Source organism: Psammomys obesus, unplaced genomic scaffold (assembly GCF_907164565.1).
Source record: "Psammomys obesus unplaced genomic scaffold, mPsaObe1.curated_primary_1811, whole genome shotgun sequence".
Classification (NCBI taxonomy): Eukaryota; Metazoa; Chordata; class Mammalia; order Rodentia; family Muridae; genus Psammomys; species Psammomys obesus.
The window spans coordinates 6814131-6828010 of record NW_026596134.1 but is presented as its reverse complement, the minus strand read 5'-3'; the positions used below and the strand labels follow the sequence as shown (position 1 = coordinate 6828010).

Here is a 13880-nt window from a genome sequence, read left to right as displayed (position 1 = left end):
ACACACACACACACACACACACACACACACACACACACACACACACAAAATCAACAACAACAAACAAAGCATAGAAAACATCTCATTATGGAAGCTGTAGTATGTTACACTGTGTCCCACAGTATACCCCTCTGTCCACGTATCTTCACTTGCAAATGTTCATTGCAATGAGTCATTGGTCTGGTTTGAGATCTCTGGCTTCTGTGACACAATCAATATTGAATCCTTACCAGACCTCCTCCTTGTTATCTTTTCGTTGTCCTGTGTCATGAAGATCCTGCAGCTTTGAATCAGCCCTTTTCTACATTCCAACTAGTTGCAGATATAGATTTTGGAATGGGCCGATTCAGAGCCCTGGATCTGGGCGTGAGTGGTAGCTGAGCTGGCTCTCCCTTATCACCCACCACCAAGGTGAGCTCTCCAGCACTGCTCTGGCTAGACCACCCAGCACCAGGGTCAGCTCTCCTGCTCTCATACCCTTGAGGCAGCTTACCAGCACCCATACCTCCAGAGCCAGCTCCATTTTGCTGCCCAGTCAAGGTGCAGGGCCCACTCTCCCAAGTGCTGCAGCCTGTGAGGAGCCGGGCCAGCTCTCCTGCTCTCACACTCTTGAGGCTGGCTCACCCTCGCTTTCCCTATCAGGGCCAGGTCCAATGTGTTGCCCAGGTGAGGGGCAGGGCTAGCTCTCCCAGCTACTACAGGTGAAGCTCTACCTTCTTAATGCTGTACCCTGTACCCTTTTATTTGCTTGTCTTTTGGTATGCGCTAGACCCTCTGCACACTAGCCAGGATGGCAAGCTGGCAGAGAGTACATTACTCAAATTAGATATGAGATGGGAGCTTGGGCTCCTGTGACAAAAGGGCTTCCACCCCAGCATCCTGAGATCTAGATGTGACTCCTCCCATACTTGGTCAGTGCAAACATAGTCCACAGGCGATGGATTGCAGCTCCACTGTCCTCTGCTTCTGCTCTCCATGTAGTCCAAGACGGTAACCTCAGCCCACCAGCACAGTGGCCATACCTGCATCTCTAGCCCCATACTACTCTTACTTGCAGCTGTAGTGACTTCAGGTGTTGTTCTTCACCATAGACATTGGTTTTTATTTTATTTTGTTTCGTTTGCTTGCTTTTACTTTTTTTGAGACAGGATCTCATGTAGGCCAGGCTAGCCTCAAACTCACTGTATACAGAGGGTGACCTTGAGTTTCTGACCCTTCTGCTTCTACCTCCCAGGTACTAGGATTACATGCTACTTGAATCACCGATTGGTTAGAAAGTATCCTTTTCCCTCTACCCCTAGTCCCAGGCAATCACCTTGCCACAATTTTTTTAACTTTTATTAATTACACTTTATTTACTTTGTATCCCCCCCATAAACCTCTCCCTCCTCCCCTCCTAGTCCCACTTTCCCTCCCCCTTCTTCACAAATGCCCCTCCCCAAGTCCACTGATAGGGGAGGTCCCCCTCTCCTTCCTTCTGATCTTAGTCTATCAGATCTCATCAGGAGTGGCTGCATTGTCATCTTCTGTGGCCTAGTAAGGCTGCTCCCCCCTCAAGGGGAGGTGATCAAAGAGCAGACCAATCAGTTTACGTGCCACAGTTTTATTCTGTGAATTTGAGTGTTTCAGGCCCCTCCTATATGGGGAATTACACACTGCTTGTTCTCTTGTGACTAGAGCATTTTATTTAGCACAGTGTCCTCAGGTTGGTCCATGTGGTTGGCCTTCTTTATTTAAGGTGGAATAATAGTCTATGGTCTACACATACCACATTTCCTTTACACATTTGTCTGTAAACGGGTATTAGGGTTATGATATGACTTCCAAGCTCAATCCGTTTATGCCTGGTCTCCATTAATTATTGTTAGTTAAAACATGCTGTCTGGTGAGACAGCTCAGTCCATAATGTGCTTTTCATGCCACAAAAGCATGAGGACCTAGGGTTGATGCCCAGCATCCAGCTGGGAAAGTTGGTCTGTGCCTATAACCTTGCCACTGGGGGTGTACAGAACCCTGGCACCTGACGGTCAGCCAATCTAGCCAAATCCGTGAGTACTAGGCTTCAGGAAAGACCTTTCCCCCCAAATAAGGTAAGGGTGATGGAAGAAGACCCCTCTATAGACCCTAGGCCTCCACGTACGTGGGCACACAGCAACACACCTGTATACACACGTATAAACATGTACACCCACATATACACAATATGACAACTGAAGCCAGGTCTGCATGGCATATACCTGTAATCTCAGTTCAGAAGAGGAAGAGGCAGGAAGTTTGAAAGTTTAAGGCTAGCCTAAGCTCCATAATGAGAGGCTGAGGCAGACTTGCTGTGAACTCAAGTCCACCTTGTCTCAAAAAACCAAAAATGTTTATTCTAATTTTAAAAAATAGTACTTGAACTTTTACTGTGACCCCCAAGACTACGGAAGAAGCATAACCACATACATTTTTTGTTTTACTAGAGGAAGATGAAGAGGAAGAAGAAGAAATGAGAGGCAAAATGTTTCCCTTTGATAAATTAATTATACCTGGTAAGTTGAAACTATTTCTCCAAGGTCTCATGCGTGTGTGCATGTGTATATGTGTGTGTGTGGATGTGTGGATGTGCAGGCATGCACATGGACAAACATGCCTATGAGAATAGAAGTCAACTTTTGGTATCACTTTTGTAAGTCAAGGTCTCTTACCAAACCTGGCGCTTGCCAGTTCTGCTCTGTCTCCATCTCACAGTACGTCTGAGCGGAGGGCACCACACTGGTCTTTTTGCCTGGGATCTGGGGATTGAACTCAGGCTCTCATGCTTGTCAGCAAGTGTTTCACTCACAGAGCTATCTCTGCCTCTCCAAGGACACACTTAAGGGAATGCTATTCAATCTCTTTTATACCATACAATCTTTTATGTTATTTTATTTTGGCCTTTCAAGGCAGGGTTTCTCTGTATAACAGCCCTGGCTGTTCTGGAACTTGCTTTCTAAACCAGGCTAACCTCAAACTCACAGAGATCTGCTTGTCTCTGCCTCCAGAGTTTAAAAGCATGCCCCACCATGCCTGGCAACAATCTTTAAAACTTTAATAAATTAGATGCATTTTTAGAAAACACAGAAATATCTGCTCAAGCACAAACTCAGAAATCAGAGAATGTGTCAGGGATGAGTATCAGAGATACTAGATCTCCTGAGAGCATCGCTTCAGTTCCTACTGCCCCTGTCACCAGACACAAGGCTGCCTGCCTGTGGGTGCTCTGGCTTCTGGGTGAGCTCGAGGCCACGAGGGGCTGGGCCTGCGACAGCAGCTCCTTCCCCGCTGGGTAGCTGCCTCTAGAGGCTAGTCGGTCTTGTCAGAAGACCCTAAGCTCCTGGAGTAGGGTGGGCCTTGGTGAAGCTTCCCCTTAATGCCAGCACAGTGAATTCCATCTTGGGTTTTCCTGGAAGCTTTGAGCTGTTCTGACAGTGAACTAGTGACAATGAACTAGGCAGCAGAGCATCAAGCAGGCATTTCGGTGACCTTTGTATGAGCTTTGAAGACCTTCTTTAGGGGACAAGGATGGCTCCGTGGGCAGAATGCTTGTTGCACAAACATGATGGCTTGAGCAGAAGACACCCCCACAAAAAAGCCAACCCTAGAGGGAGAGGAAAAAAAAAAGGATCCCAGGAACATGCTGGCCGTCTGTCTCTGAATAGGTGAGCTCCAGGCTCAGTGAGGGAACCTGTCTCAAAAAATAGACAGAGAAGGTTTACAAAAATGGCTCAACAGTTAAGAACATTTGCTGCCCTTCCAGAGGACAGGAATTCAGTCTCTGCCCCAAAGCCAGGTGACTTACAACTGTGCTACTAGCTCCAGGGCCTCCAATGCCTCTGGCTTCTGTGGGCACTGTACTCGGGCTGTACCCAAGTGCAGACACACACAAACAATAAAAATAGTAACAACGTTAAAAATAAGACGCACGGGAATTAACAAGGAAGACATAGACACTGACCTCTGATCTACACATACACACACACACACACCTCCCAGGTCCCCTGCTTTTTTAGGTGGCTTGTGAAATATATGACTATAAGGAATAATTGGAAGTTCCTATGATCAATACAAGAACAGTTATTTTTACCAACTCTGGTCAAGGGTTTGTTTTTTCCAAGACAGGGTTTCTCTGTGTAGCCTTGGCTGTCCTTGACTCGCTTTAGAGATCGGGCTGGCCTCAGACTCACAGAGGTCTACCTGCCTCTGCCTCCTTGAGTGCTGGGATTACAGGCATGCACCAGCATGCCCAGCTTCAAGGTTGTAACTAGTCAAGGTTGTAACTGAAAAGGGCCATCTCATTGGTCCTTCAGGAACAAAGGTCAGGGCTGTATTCATCCCTCTGTTCTGCCCAGTTCGTGAACCCCACAAGACCAGGAATAAATAGACTCAGCTGCAAATACATGAGGTTCTTTTTGTTATAAATCACTACAAGCTGCAGCTTGGGCCCACACACACCCACTGCCCAAGCGGTGAGAGCCCAGAGCCCCATGCTCCGGTTAGTTGGGTGATTTAAAGATTCTGGTCCCTTCCAGCATGCCCAAGGCAGGGGCAATTCCTGCCTGGCAAGCATCTATTGGTCAAAATGCTCCATTTTTAATTGATTGGCTATAGGAAGGTCCCCAAACCATTAATGATCTGGTGTCCCTCCCTAGGGGGATAGGCCAGTTTCTTAGCAACTGTATCTCTATTGAGTGGGGAAAGAATGCAGTAAGGCGAGTTCTTCCCCTCAGGGCATTGCTGTACCTCTCCCAGCTAGTTCAGGCCCTAAATATTAATAATAGCTGCTGATTTTTAATCTTTTGGTCTCTCACCTCCTCTTACACCAGGAGCAGTTGATAGAGAAGTTTCTAGAAGTACCTAGATAATCGTAATCTTCAAGGAAAAAAAATTTTTTTTTAAAGATTTACTTTCTTTTTAGTGACACCTATGTATGTGTGTTTATGTGTGGGTATGTGCACATGTGTTCAGGGACCTTCATAGCCCAGGAGTGTAGATCCCAGGATCTGGAGATATAGGTAGTTTTGAGCTGCCCAGTGTGGGTGCTTGGAACTAAACTCTGGAACTGGAACTGTGCTCCTCTGAAGAGCAGCAAGTACTCTTTGTTTTGTTTTTTGAGATAGGATGTCTCTATGGATCCTGGCTGCCCCGTAACTTAAAATGTAGACCAAGATGGATTTGAACTCACAGATCGGCCTGCACTGGCCTCCCCAGCACTGGGATTAAAGGTGTGCCCAGGTTTCAACAAGCATTCTTAACTGCTGAGTCACTTTTCTAGTTTGGGATTGAGTGTTGTGGGCTCTGAAACCACTGGCAGACACGTGAAATGCTTAAGAGGTTTTCTCAGCTATCTCTTGCATGTACACAAACATTTTAGAAAAAGAAAGAATGAAGTTAATTGCTTTAACAAACCAGGGCTGCCTGGTTTAGGATTGTGAAATGCTTCTAAGGAGTTCATTTTTGCAAATTCCATGCTATCACCCAGGCAACTGGATAAAATTCAGTTCAAAATGCATCAAGCACTGAAAGTAATGAAACCTCACTGAGGGTGGAGAAATGGCTCAGCAGTTAAGGACTGGTGGTGGTTTAAGAATGTCCCCCATAGACTCATGCATTTGAATACTTGGTCCCAAGTTGGTGGCATTATTTAAAAGCAGGCTTTACGAGTTTAAAGACTCATGTCATTTGTAGTTTGCTGTCTCTGTCTGCTTCCTGCTTGTGGTTTAAGATGGGAGCTCTTGGCTTGCTGTTCCAGCCGCATACCTGCTGTTTCTCCATGCTAGAGATGGACTCTTATCTCTCTGGAACTATAAGCGCAAAGAAGCCCTTCCTGCCATGAGTTGCCTTGGTCATGGTGTTTTACCACAGCAGCAGAAAGTAACTAATACAGAGTTCTTGCTGCTCTTTCAGAGGATTGAAGTTTGGTTCCTAGCACCCACTTTGCGTTGCTCACTCCAGCTCTAGCGGAGCCAGGGCTCACCTAGGGCCTCTTTGATGGCATACGTACACACTGGCACATACACAACTAAAAGTAAAAATAATAAATCTTGAAAACAGCAAAAAAAGAAAGTTCCACCAAAACCTTATTGAACCTCTCCTATCCTGTGGGGGTGTCTTTCCCACAGCATGTCAAATCCAGGGGTGAAAGCCTAGAGATGTGACGGTCACAGGGTTATTAGAGATTTTTCTACTCCTCAGTGTCCGCTGCTTTTATAGGAAGAGAGAGAAGAAAACGGATGCTGCAATGTTCTGTTTGGGCTTCAATTCTCTGGAGTGGTGAAGTCTGCTTGCTTTTCTCCTCTAGGAAAGGTGATAAGAAGGCCAACCTGACAGACCTTTTGCAGCAACATGAGGTTCCGGGTGACATCTTGGTTAGGCATGGCCATCCAACCCTGCTGTGCCGTGCTGACCCCAGAGTTTTCCTTCTCCCCAGAATTCGTGTGTGGTCTGGACGCGTCTGACGATTTCCTGAAGGAGCGGGTGATGAACCTCCCTGAAAGTGTTGTGGCGGGAACTCACTACAGCCAGGACCGATTCCTCCGGGCTCTCAGCAACTACCGGGACGTCAATACAGAAGATGAAACCGTCTTTAACTACTTTGACGAGATTGAAATTCACCCAATACACATCGGTATGAAGTGACCTCCAAGACCCCAGCGAATCCGAACCCTGCTGCCTTGTGGGACTAGGATTGTAGGGCTGAGGGAGGACGGGGTGTAAAGCGTGACTGAGCAGCCCTCCAGGACAGCCGTTTTGTCTGGGGGTAGGCTGTTGGGATGTTATTATTATACAGACTGAATGTGAAAGTAGTCTATACCTGAAAAGAAGCATGTGTTTGCTGCTGTCTGCTGTGAGCATTCTCCCAGGTTCCCTGGGCAGGGTCTGTGCCCGCTGCCTTGCCAAGCACTGGTGCTCAGCAAAGACCTCTCAAGGTCTTTAAGTTTGCTCAGCTTACCCATAACTATCCCAAAACAGGAACTGTCTTTTCTGTACTCTTCTTCACTTCCTATAAAAGCTTATCAGAGCTTAACTGGAAGGAAGCACCTAGGAAGTAATGTACTTTAGCTTCCTCTTTCTCCTCATCTCCAGATTCCAAAGTGCAGAGCAATCTGGTCCCCCTTGATGAAGTGAAGCCCTGAGTGGCCTCTGGCTTTCTGGATCTTGACATGTCTTCTGGAGTTGAGGAGTGAGGAAGGAAGAGTGTGTTCACAGTTTGAGGGGACAGCTCACCTCCCTGTTCTGCCTGTTTTCCACTCTGGGTAGTGATTGGGGTTTGCCTCCATTTACATGTGTTTTTGCAAGTCAGGTACATTTTACATGTGAGGGCTCCTCACCTCCACATATGGACATTTGTACTTAATTAGAGAACAATGGAAGAGTGGTAAATTTCAGGAAAATGGTCACTGTTATCTTTCCAGAAAGTCTCCAAGAAAATTTATAGAAAGACCAGGAAGGACTGAGGGAGTGACATTAACAACAGAAAGGACAGGAGGAATGAAAGGGCAGCCATTGTGTGCCTACCTCCTACCCTGTCCCAACTGTGGGATTTGGCTTCTTCTCCATGCCTACAACAGGGAGATGACATAAAAGCAAAGGAAGAGATACACCCAGGTGAAGTGTGTATTAAAGCCAGAAATGTAGGGCCTCAAGAGGGTCTGAATAGACCCTAAGAAGATGGAGTCACTCAATCAATCCCTCTCTCTCTCTCTCTCTCTCTTTTTCCCATCTTCCCCTTCCCCCCCCCTCTATCTCTAGACATCACTCTCTCCCACTGTTTCCCAGATCTTTTCTGTCTTTGGACCTTGAACCTCCTTAGACCAGCATGCTTTCCGTGCTCTCAGGCCACCCTACTAGGGTCTGACAGTTTCCAAGTTCCACGATGAGCTATGTTCAGAGCTGGACTAGACTCTGTCCTCATCCCACACACTCTGAATTGCAGGGCAACTCAGTCTAGGTTGATTAGGTGTCTGCAGCTGCTCCCCATGAGCAAGCACAGTCTCCAAAAACAGAGCTCTTTCAAAACGTTTTCCAGCACTAGTGACACGAAGGTTGTCATTACTCCTGCGATTCAGGATACAGTGTAGTGTGCACACAGCGCTGGGCATCTGGGCAATTAAATGTCAGAGGTCAGGTGTGAAGAGGTGGCAGGTTAAAGTCTTTGCTTGCTTTTTTTTTAAAAAAATAGTTTATTAATTTTTATATTACGTGCATTAGCGTAAAGGTGTCAGATCCCTTGGAATTTGTGTTACAGACAGCTGTGAGCTGCCATGTGGGTGCTGGGAATTGAACCTGGGTCCTCTGGAAGAGCAGACAGTGCTCTTAACCACTGAGCCATCTCTCTAGCCCTTTGCTTGCTTTTTCAATGTTTGTTGTTGTTGTTTTCTTTGTTTTAGGGATTAAACCCAGGGCCTATGACTGCTAGGCAAATGTTTCATTGAGCTATACTGCTGGTCCTTTTAATGGCTTAGTTCTTCACATCCAGATCATAAGTTCAAAGCCATCCTGCACTGTATCCAGACTATGTCTCAAAAATAACACAAACCAAGCTAGGTAGTGGTGATATCTGCCTTTAATTTCAGTACTCGGGAGGCCGAGGCAGGCAGATCTCTGAGTTTGAGAACAGCTGGTCTACAGAGTGAGTTCCAGGACAGCCAAAGCTACACAAAGAAACCCTGTCTCAAAAAATGTAATAAAATAAAATAAAATCTGGAAGAGAGAGATCCTAACTGTAGATACCGCCAACATTCTCTGTAGACAAAGTCTAAGAACCTGGGAGCACTCTGACCTTGACCCTGATGTTTGTCAGACTTCCTGGAGTCTGACCTTCACCATATTCCAGTGAGTTAACTGAAGCAGCAGTTTATCATAAAGTGAACATGGGAATCCAGCTGTGGTAGTTACACTCTAATCCAGGACCTTCTTATGCCCTTTGCAGGCCTTTGCACACTCATGAACATATCCCCCATCTCACATACATAACTGAAAATAAAATAAATATGAAAACAAAGGGAAATGGTCCATCTGATAGCAATGTGCAGCCTGTACAGCTGGTATATGAGCAGTGAATGGGCATGGTGGCCTGCCTATAGTTCCACAGTAGAGCAAACAGGCTAGCTACACTGGTTGTTATCAGTGAGCTCTGGGTTAAACTGAGAGACCACACCTTGATTAATAAGGTGGTGAGCAATTAAGGAAGACACCTGACGGCAACCTCAGGCTTCCACATGTATGTGCACACATGTATATGTGCACCTACAACATATGTGTGCCCACACATATGGAAACATGCGAACATATACACATACCACGCACACACACACACACACACACACACCAAATTCAGACTATAGTAGTCCATTCCTGTGTTCATCCACTAAGATCGATGATGACTTCCAGAACTCAGAGGGGCCATAGGTGTCCTCCAGCACTTAGGAGGACAGAAGCCTAGTGTACATAGCAAATTCTAGTTTTCTTAAGGCCATAGAGAGTTATCTTGTTGCAGACAGACAGAAAAAGAACTGTGAGACATAAGCCCAAATCCTCCTATTTCTGATTCTCAGACTCCATTGTCGTAACTGCCCTTGAAAATGAAAGCCTGAGCCTCACTGCTAAGTGGAAAATGCAACATTGATGTGATCATTTCTCTCTCACATTGTAGAGAGTGCTGTTCTAATTATAGACATGTCTCGGCTCTATGTGTAGATCTTCTCTCTTCTGGTATTTAAAGATGTAGGAAAACTTGAAGATGCTCATAACAGACTTGCCATCAAACAACTCATCAAAGAGATTGGGGAGCCTCGGAATTATGGCTTAACAGATGAAGAAAAGGCAGAATTGGAGAAGAGAGCTGCAGAGGAACTCCTGGCCAAGGAGGCCGCTGAGAGAGCAGAACTGGAACACAAGGAGGCTGTGGAGATGGCAGAGAGGATAGCCCGCTGGGAGGAGTGGGTGAGTGCAAGACTGTGAAGGTGGGGTTAACTCACTTAGGCCAGCACAGACATGCTCCAGACAGCTTCCCTTGTTACATGCGCTATTTCAAGAAGGCATCCGTGATGTTTTACTTTGTATCAATAAGCAGCCATTGCCATTAGTGTTCATAATATGGGCTACAGATGGCTCGGATAGTAAAAATCTGCTCTAGAAGAGCAGCTGGGTGTGAGTCCCAGCACCCGTACAAAGGCTCACAACCATCTGTGGTCCGTGACGCCCTCTCCTGGCCTCCGTGGGCACTGTACACATGCGGTGCACATTAATCCATGCAGGCAAATACACGCAAAATTACAAATGAGATTATTAGAAGCATATTACTGTATACATGAATGTGTTAACACCGTGGTGTGATGACCTTGTGATTTCACTCTCCTTCGTCTGTCCATCTGTCTAACTTAGGTGGGCAGCCTCACTCTATTCACTCCTCAGGGCGTGAAATCCAGTGCTTCTGCTTCCAAAATTAGCACTCCAATCTGGCTTGCCACTCAGTAAATACTGAGGAATAAAGTGTGTGGGGGCAAGCTTTCATGCACACACCTTTGGTGACCAGGACACCTGTCTGTCGTCACAGAGGCCAGTGACACAGAGAGGAATTTAATAATTTCTATTTTATTTTTATATGTATGGGTGTTTTGCCTGCATGTATTGTTATGCCAGGTTCACGGGACCCTCAGAGACCACCAGGAGACGACTCGATGCAATTGCAAGAGAGCTTTATTACCAGAGTGATCGAACTCGGGACCCAAGTCTCACTGGCGCAGCAGTAGAGAAGTGGGACCCCGAGCTCTGAGTGAACAGGATTTTTAAAGGGAAAGTCTGTGAACCGGGGGTTTCCATGGCAGCAAGCAGGGGGGCACAAGCCTTGGCGTTACAGAATTGGGTGAAGTTTAGCAGGGCGGGGTGACCTTTTCTGAGGCACATAATCACAATGGCTAAGGCATATAATCACAATGGCTATTTTTCTAAACCATATCTGAAACATTGGGGAGAATTTTCCCACCCGATTCTCAACCAATTCCCATTGATTATTGCCGGGGAGTTTGCCTCTATTTTCTATGAAGCATTTATTCTGTTATATTTCCTGGAGGTTGTTGCTAGGAGAGTTAACTTTGTTTTCTGCCAGGTGTACGTTCTGTGATATTTCCTGGTACCTGAATTCAGTTCCCAGTCAAGATCTTTATTTCAAAATGGAGTTATATTCAGGCTATCTTAAGCTCTTCAGTATGTCTGGGTACTGTGTGCAGAGTGTTTGCAGAGGCCAGAAGAGGGAGTTACAGATGGTTGTGAGCCACCATGTGAGTGCTGGGAATCAAACCAGGTCCCACAGAAGAGCAACTAGTGGCTCTTAACCACTGACCCATCTTTCCAGCCCCAGGAATTGCATCTTTAGGTCATACTTTATTCAAAGAACTGGAAATCTGAGAAGCCAGCAGGTTAAAATCTTTAAAAGTGCGCTGATAGACTCAGAAGGGGGAAATATGTACTGTTTAAACCTAGTACCCTGAGACCTTGGTCCAGTCTGAGAACCCATGAGAAATAGCTGCCAGGGTAAAGACAGAGATGGGGTGGGAGGGGGTGAGACCGCCTTACATGTTATGTTCAACCAGCAAATTATATAGAGTAGGGAAAACTCCAAAAGCATTCTGTCTCTTTGGAGCTAAGTTGTGCCCTTCTGGACAGACACATTTGTGGGCCTTATAGGTCTGTGACTCTCTTGCTGCCACTCCTTGTGCCATCTGCTCATTCTATAGATGGTTTGGCTCTGACTTCTTGAAACACTGAGCCTAGCTAGGGGCTGCAGGTGCCAACCTTATGGTCTGACAGAGCCATCAGCCCTGGGGACAGAAGATGGCTAACCCAGAACAAACAAATCATTGATAGTGTGTATGTGCTTATGGTGGTTTGAATACCCAATAGGCTCACATATTTGCATGCCTAGTCCACAGTTGATAAACTGGGGAGGATTAGGAGTTACATCTTTGTTGGAGTAGGTATGTCCTTGTTAGAGGAAGTGAGTCATTGTTGGTGGGTTTCAAAAACTCATGCCAGGCACAGTGTCTCTCTTCCTTCTGCTTGTAGATCAGGATATAAAGCTCTCAGCTACTGCTCCAGCACCATGCCTGTGTGCTTGCCGCCCTCATGATCATGGATGACCCTCTGAAACTATAAGCAAACTCTCAATTAAGTGCTTGCTTTTACGAGAGTTGCTTTGGTCATGGTGTCCCTTTGCAACATTAGAACAATAACAGTTATTAATAACACATACATATAAATGTTGGGTGCCAAATATAACCATTTGGGCCAATTATAATGGGACTTTATTGAACTGCCAGCTCCCAATAATGACACAGACTTTTTAAAAATTTATTTTTAAATTTATAACAATTTATTCACTTTGTATCCCAGCTATAGCCCCCTCTCCCGTCCCTTCCTTTGTCCCCTCCCAAACCTTCCTTCCTCTTCTCCTCCCATGCCCTCTCCCTAGTCCACTGATAGGGGAGGTCCTCCTCCCTTTCCATCTGACCCTAGCCTATCAGGTCTCATCAGGACTGTCTGCATTGTCTTCCTCTGTGGCCTTGTAAGGCTGCTCCCCCCACCCCCACCAGGTGGAGGTGATCAAAGAGCCAGCCACTGAGTTCATGTCAGAGACAGCCCTGACACAGAGACTTTTTATATTTATTATGAAAGCTGGCCTTAGCTTAGGCTTGTTCCCCAACTAGCTCTTAACTTAAATTAACTTGTGTATATTAATCTATATTCTACCACGTGGCCCATTACTTCTCAATCTTAGTCCTGGCACTGCTTCTTCCTCTGTGTCTGGCTGGCGACTCTTTCCACCTGATTCTTTCCCGGAGTTCCTATTCTGCCCAGAAGTTCTGCCTTCCTCCCTTGCCTTTGCTATAGGCTGTTCAGCTCTTTATTACACCAATCAGAAGGTGGGGTGAAATGTATGTTTACAAAACATTGAAACAGATGATGCTTAATAATACCACAGTCTGTCTGTACTAAGCTCTCTGCTGGTACAGAAATTAGCAGTTGAATATACAAAGACAATCTTTTCACAGTGCACAAAAAGATAACCCCAACACATATGTGACAGTCCCTTTTTCCACTGTAGTGTGCAAGTGTGTCTTTCTGACACTGGGCACAAGAGTGCCCTGGTTCCTCTATCGCCCCTCTGTTCTTTATGACTTTGATGGACCGATGAATAGCAACAGCCTAATGTTTGCTGAGCCAGATTAGAAATAGTTGACATTTTCATACTTATTTCTAAACTGTCTCTGTGCAAGGCTGTATTGGTTACTTTTCTATTGTTGTGATAAAACACCATGACCAAGACAACTTAAAGAAGGAAGGGTTTATTTAGGCTTCTGGTTCCAGAGGGATACTGTCTTACTTGGTGTTTATATATTGCTGTGATAAAACTCCATGACTGAGAAGAAAGTTTATTTCAAGCTCACAGTTCCAAATCATAATCCATCATCAAAGGAACTCAAGACAAGCATTGGAGGCAGCAACTGAGGCAGAAACCATTGAGGAGCCCAGCTCACTGGCTTACTCCTATGGTTTGCTCAACCTGCTTTCTTATAGCACACAGGTCCACCTGCCTGGGGTAGCACTGGCCAAAGGGTGCTGGGCCTTCCGACATCACTAATCAAACAAGAAAATGAAACACGGGCCAATCTGGTGGGAGCATGGTCTCAATTGAAGGTCCCTACTCTGAAATGAGAAAGACGGGTTGGGGAAGAGGATGAAGAAATTTACAAATTATGTTTCAAAATGCCCCAATGAAACCTAACACTTTGTATATGAACAACAACCACAGAAAACTTTGCATACACTTTTAAAAGCCATAGGAATAAACATGTAAAACA

General features: G+C 45.7%; 1 protein-coding gene across 1 annotated transcript in view; it reads left to right on the top strand.

Moving 5' to 3' along the window:
• Nucleotides 1–13880, top strand: part of Ak7 (adenylate kinase 7) — a 63516-nt gene that overhangs the window by 47055 nt on the left and 2581 nt on the right. The window contains exons 14-16 of the mRNA XM_055592958.1: nt 2463–2531; nt 6449–6646; nt 9743–9963. Coding sequence (XP_055448933.1) covers nt 2463–2531; nt 6449–6646; nt 9743–9963 — 488 coding nt within the window. The remainder of the gene's footprint in view (nt 1–2462; nt 2532–6448; nt 6647–9742; nt 9964–13880) is intronic.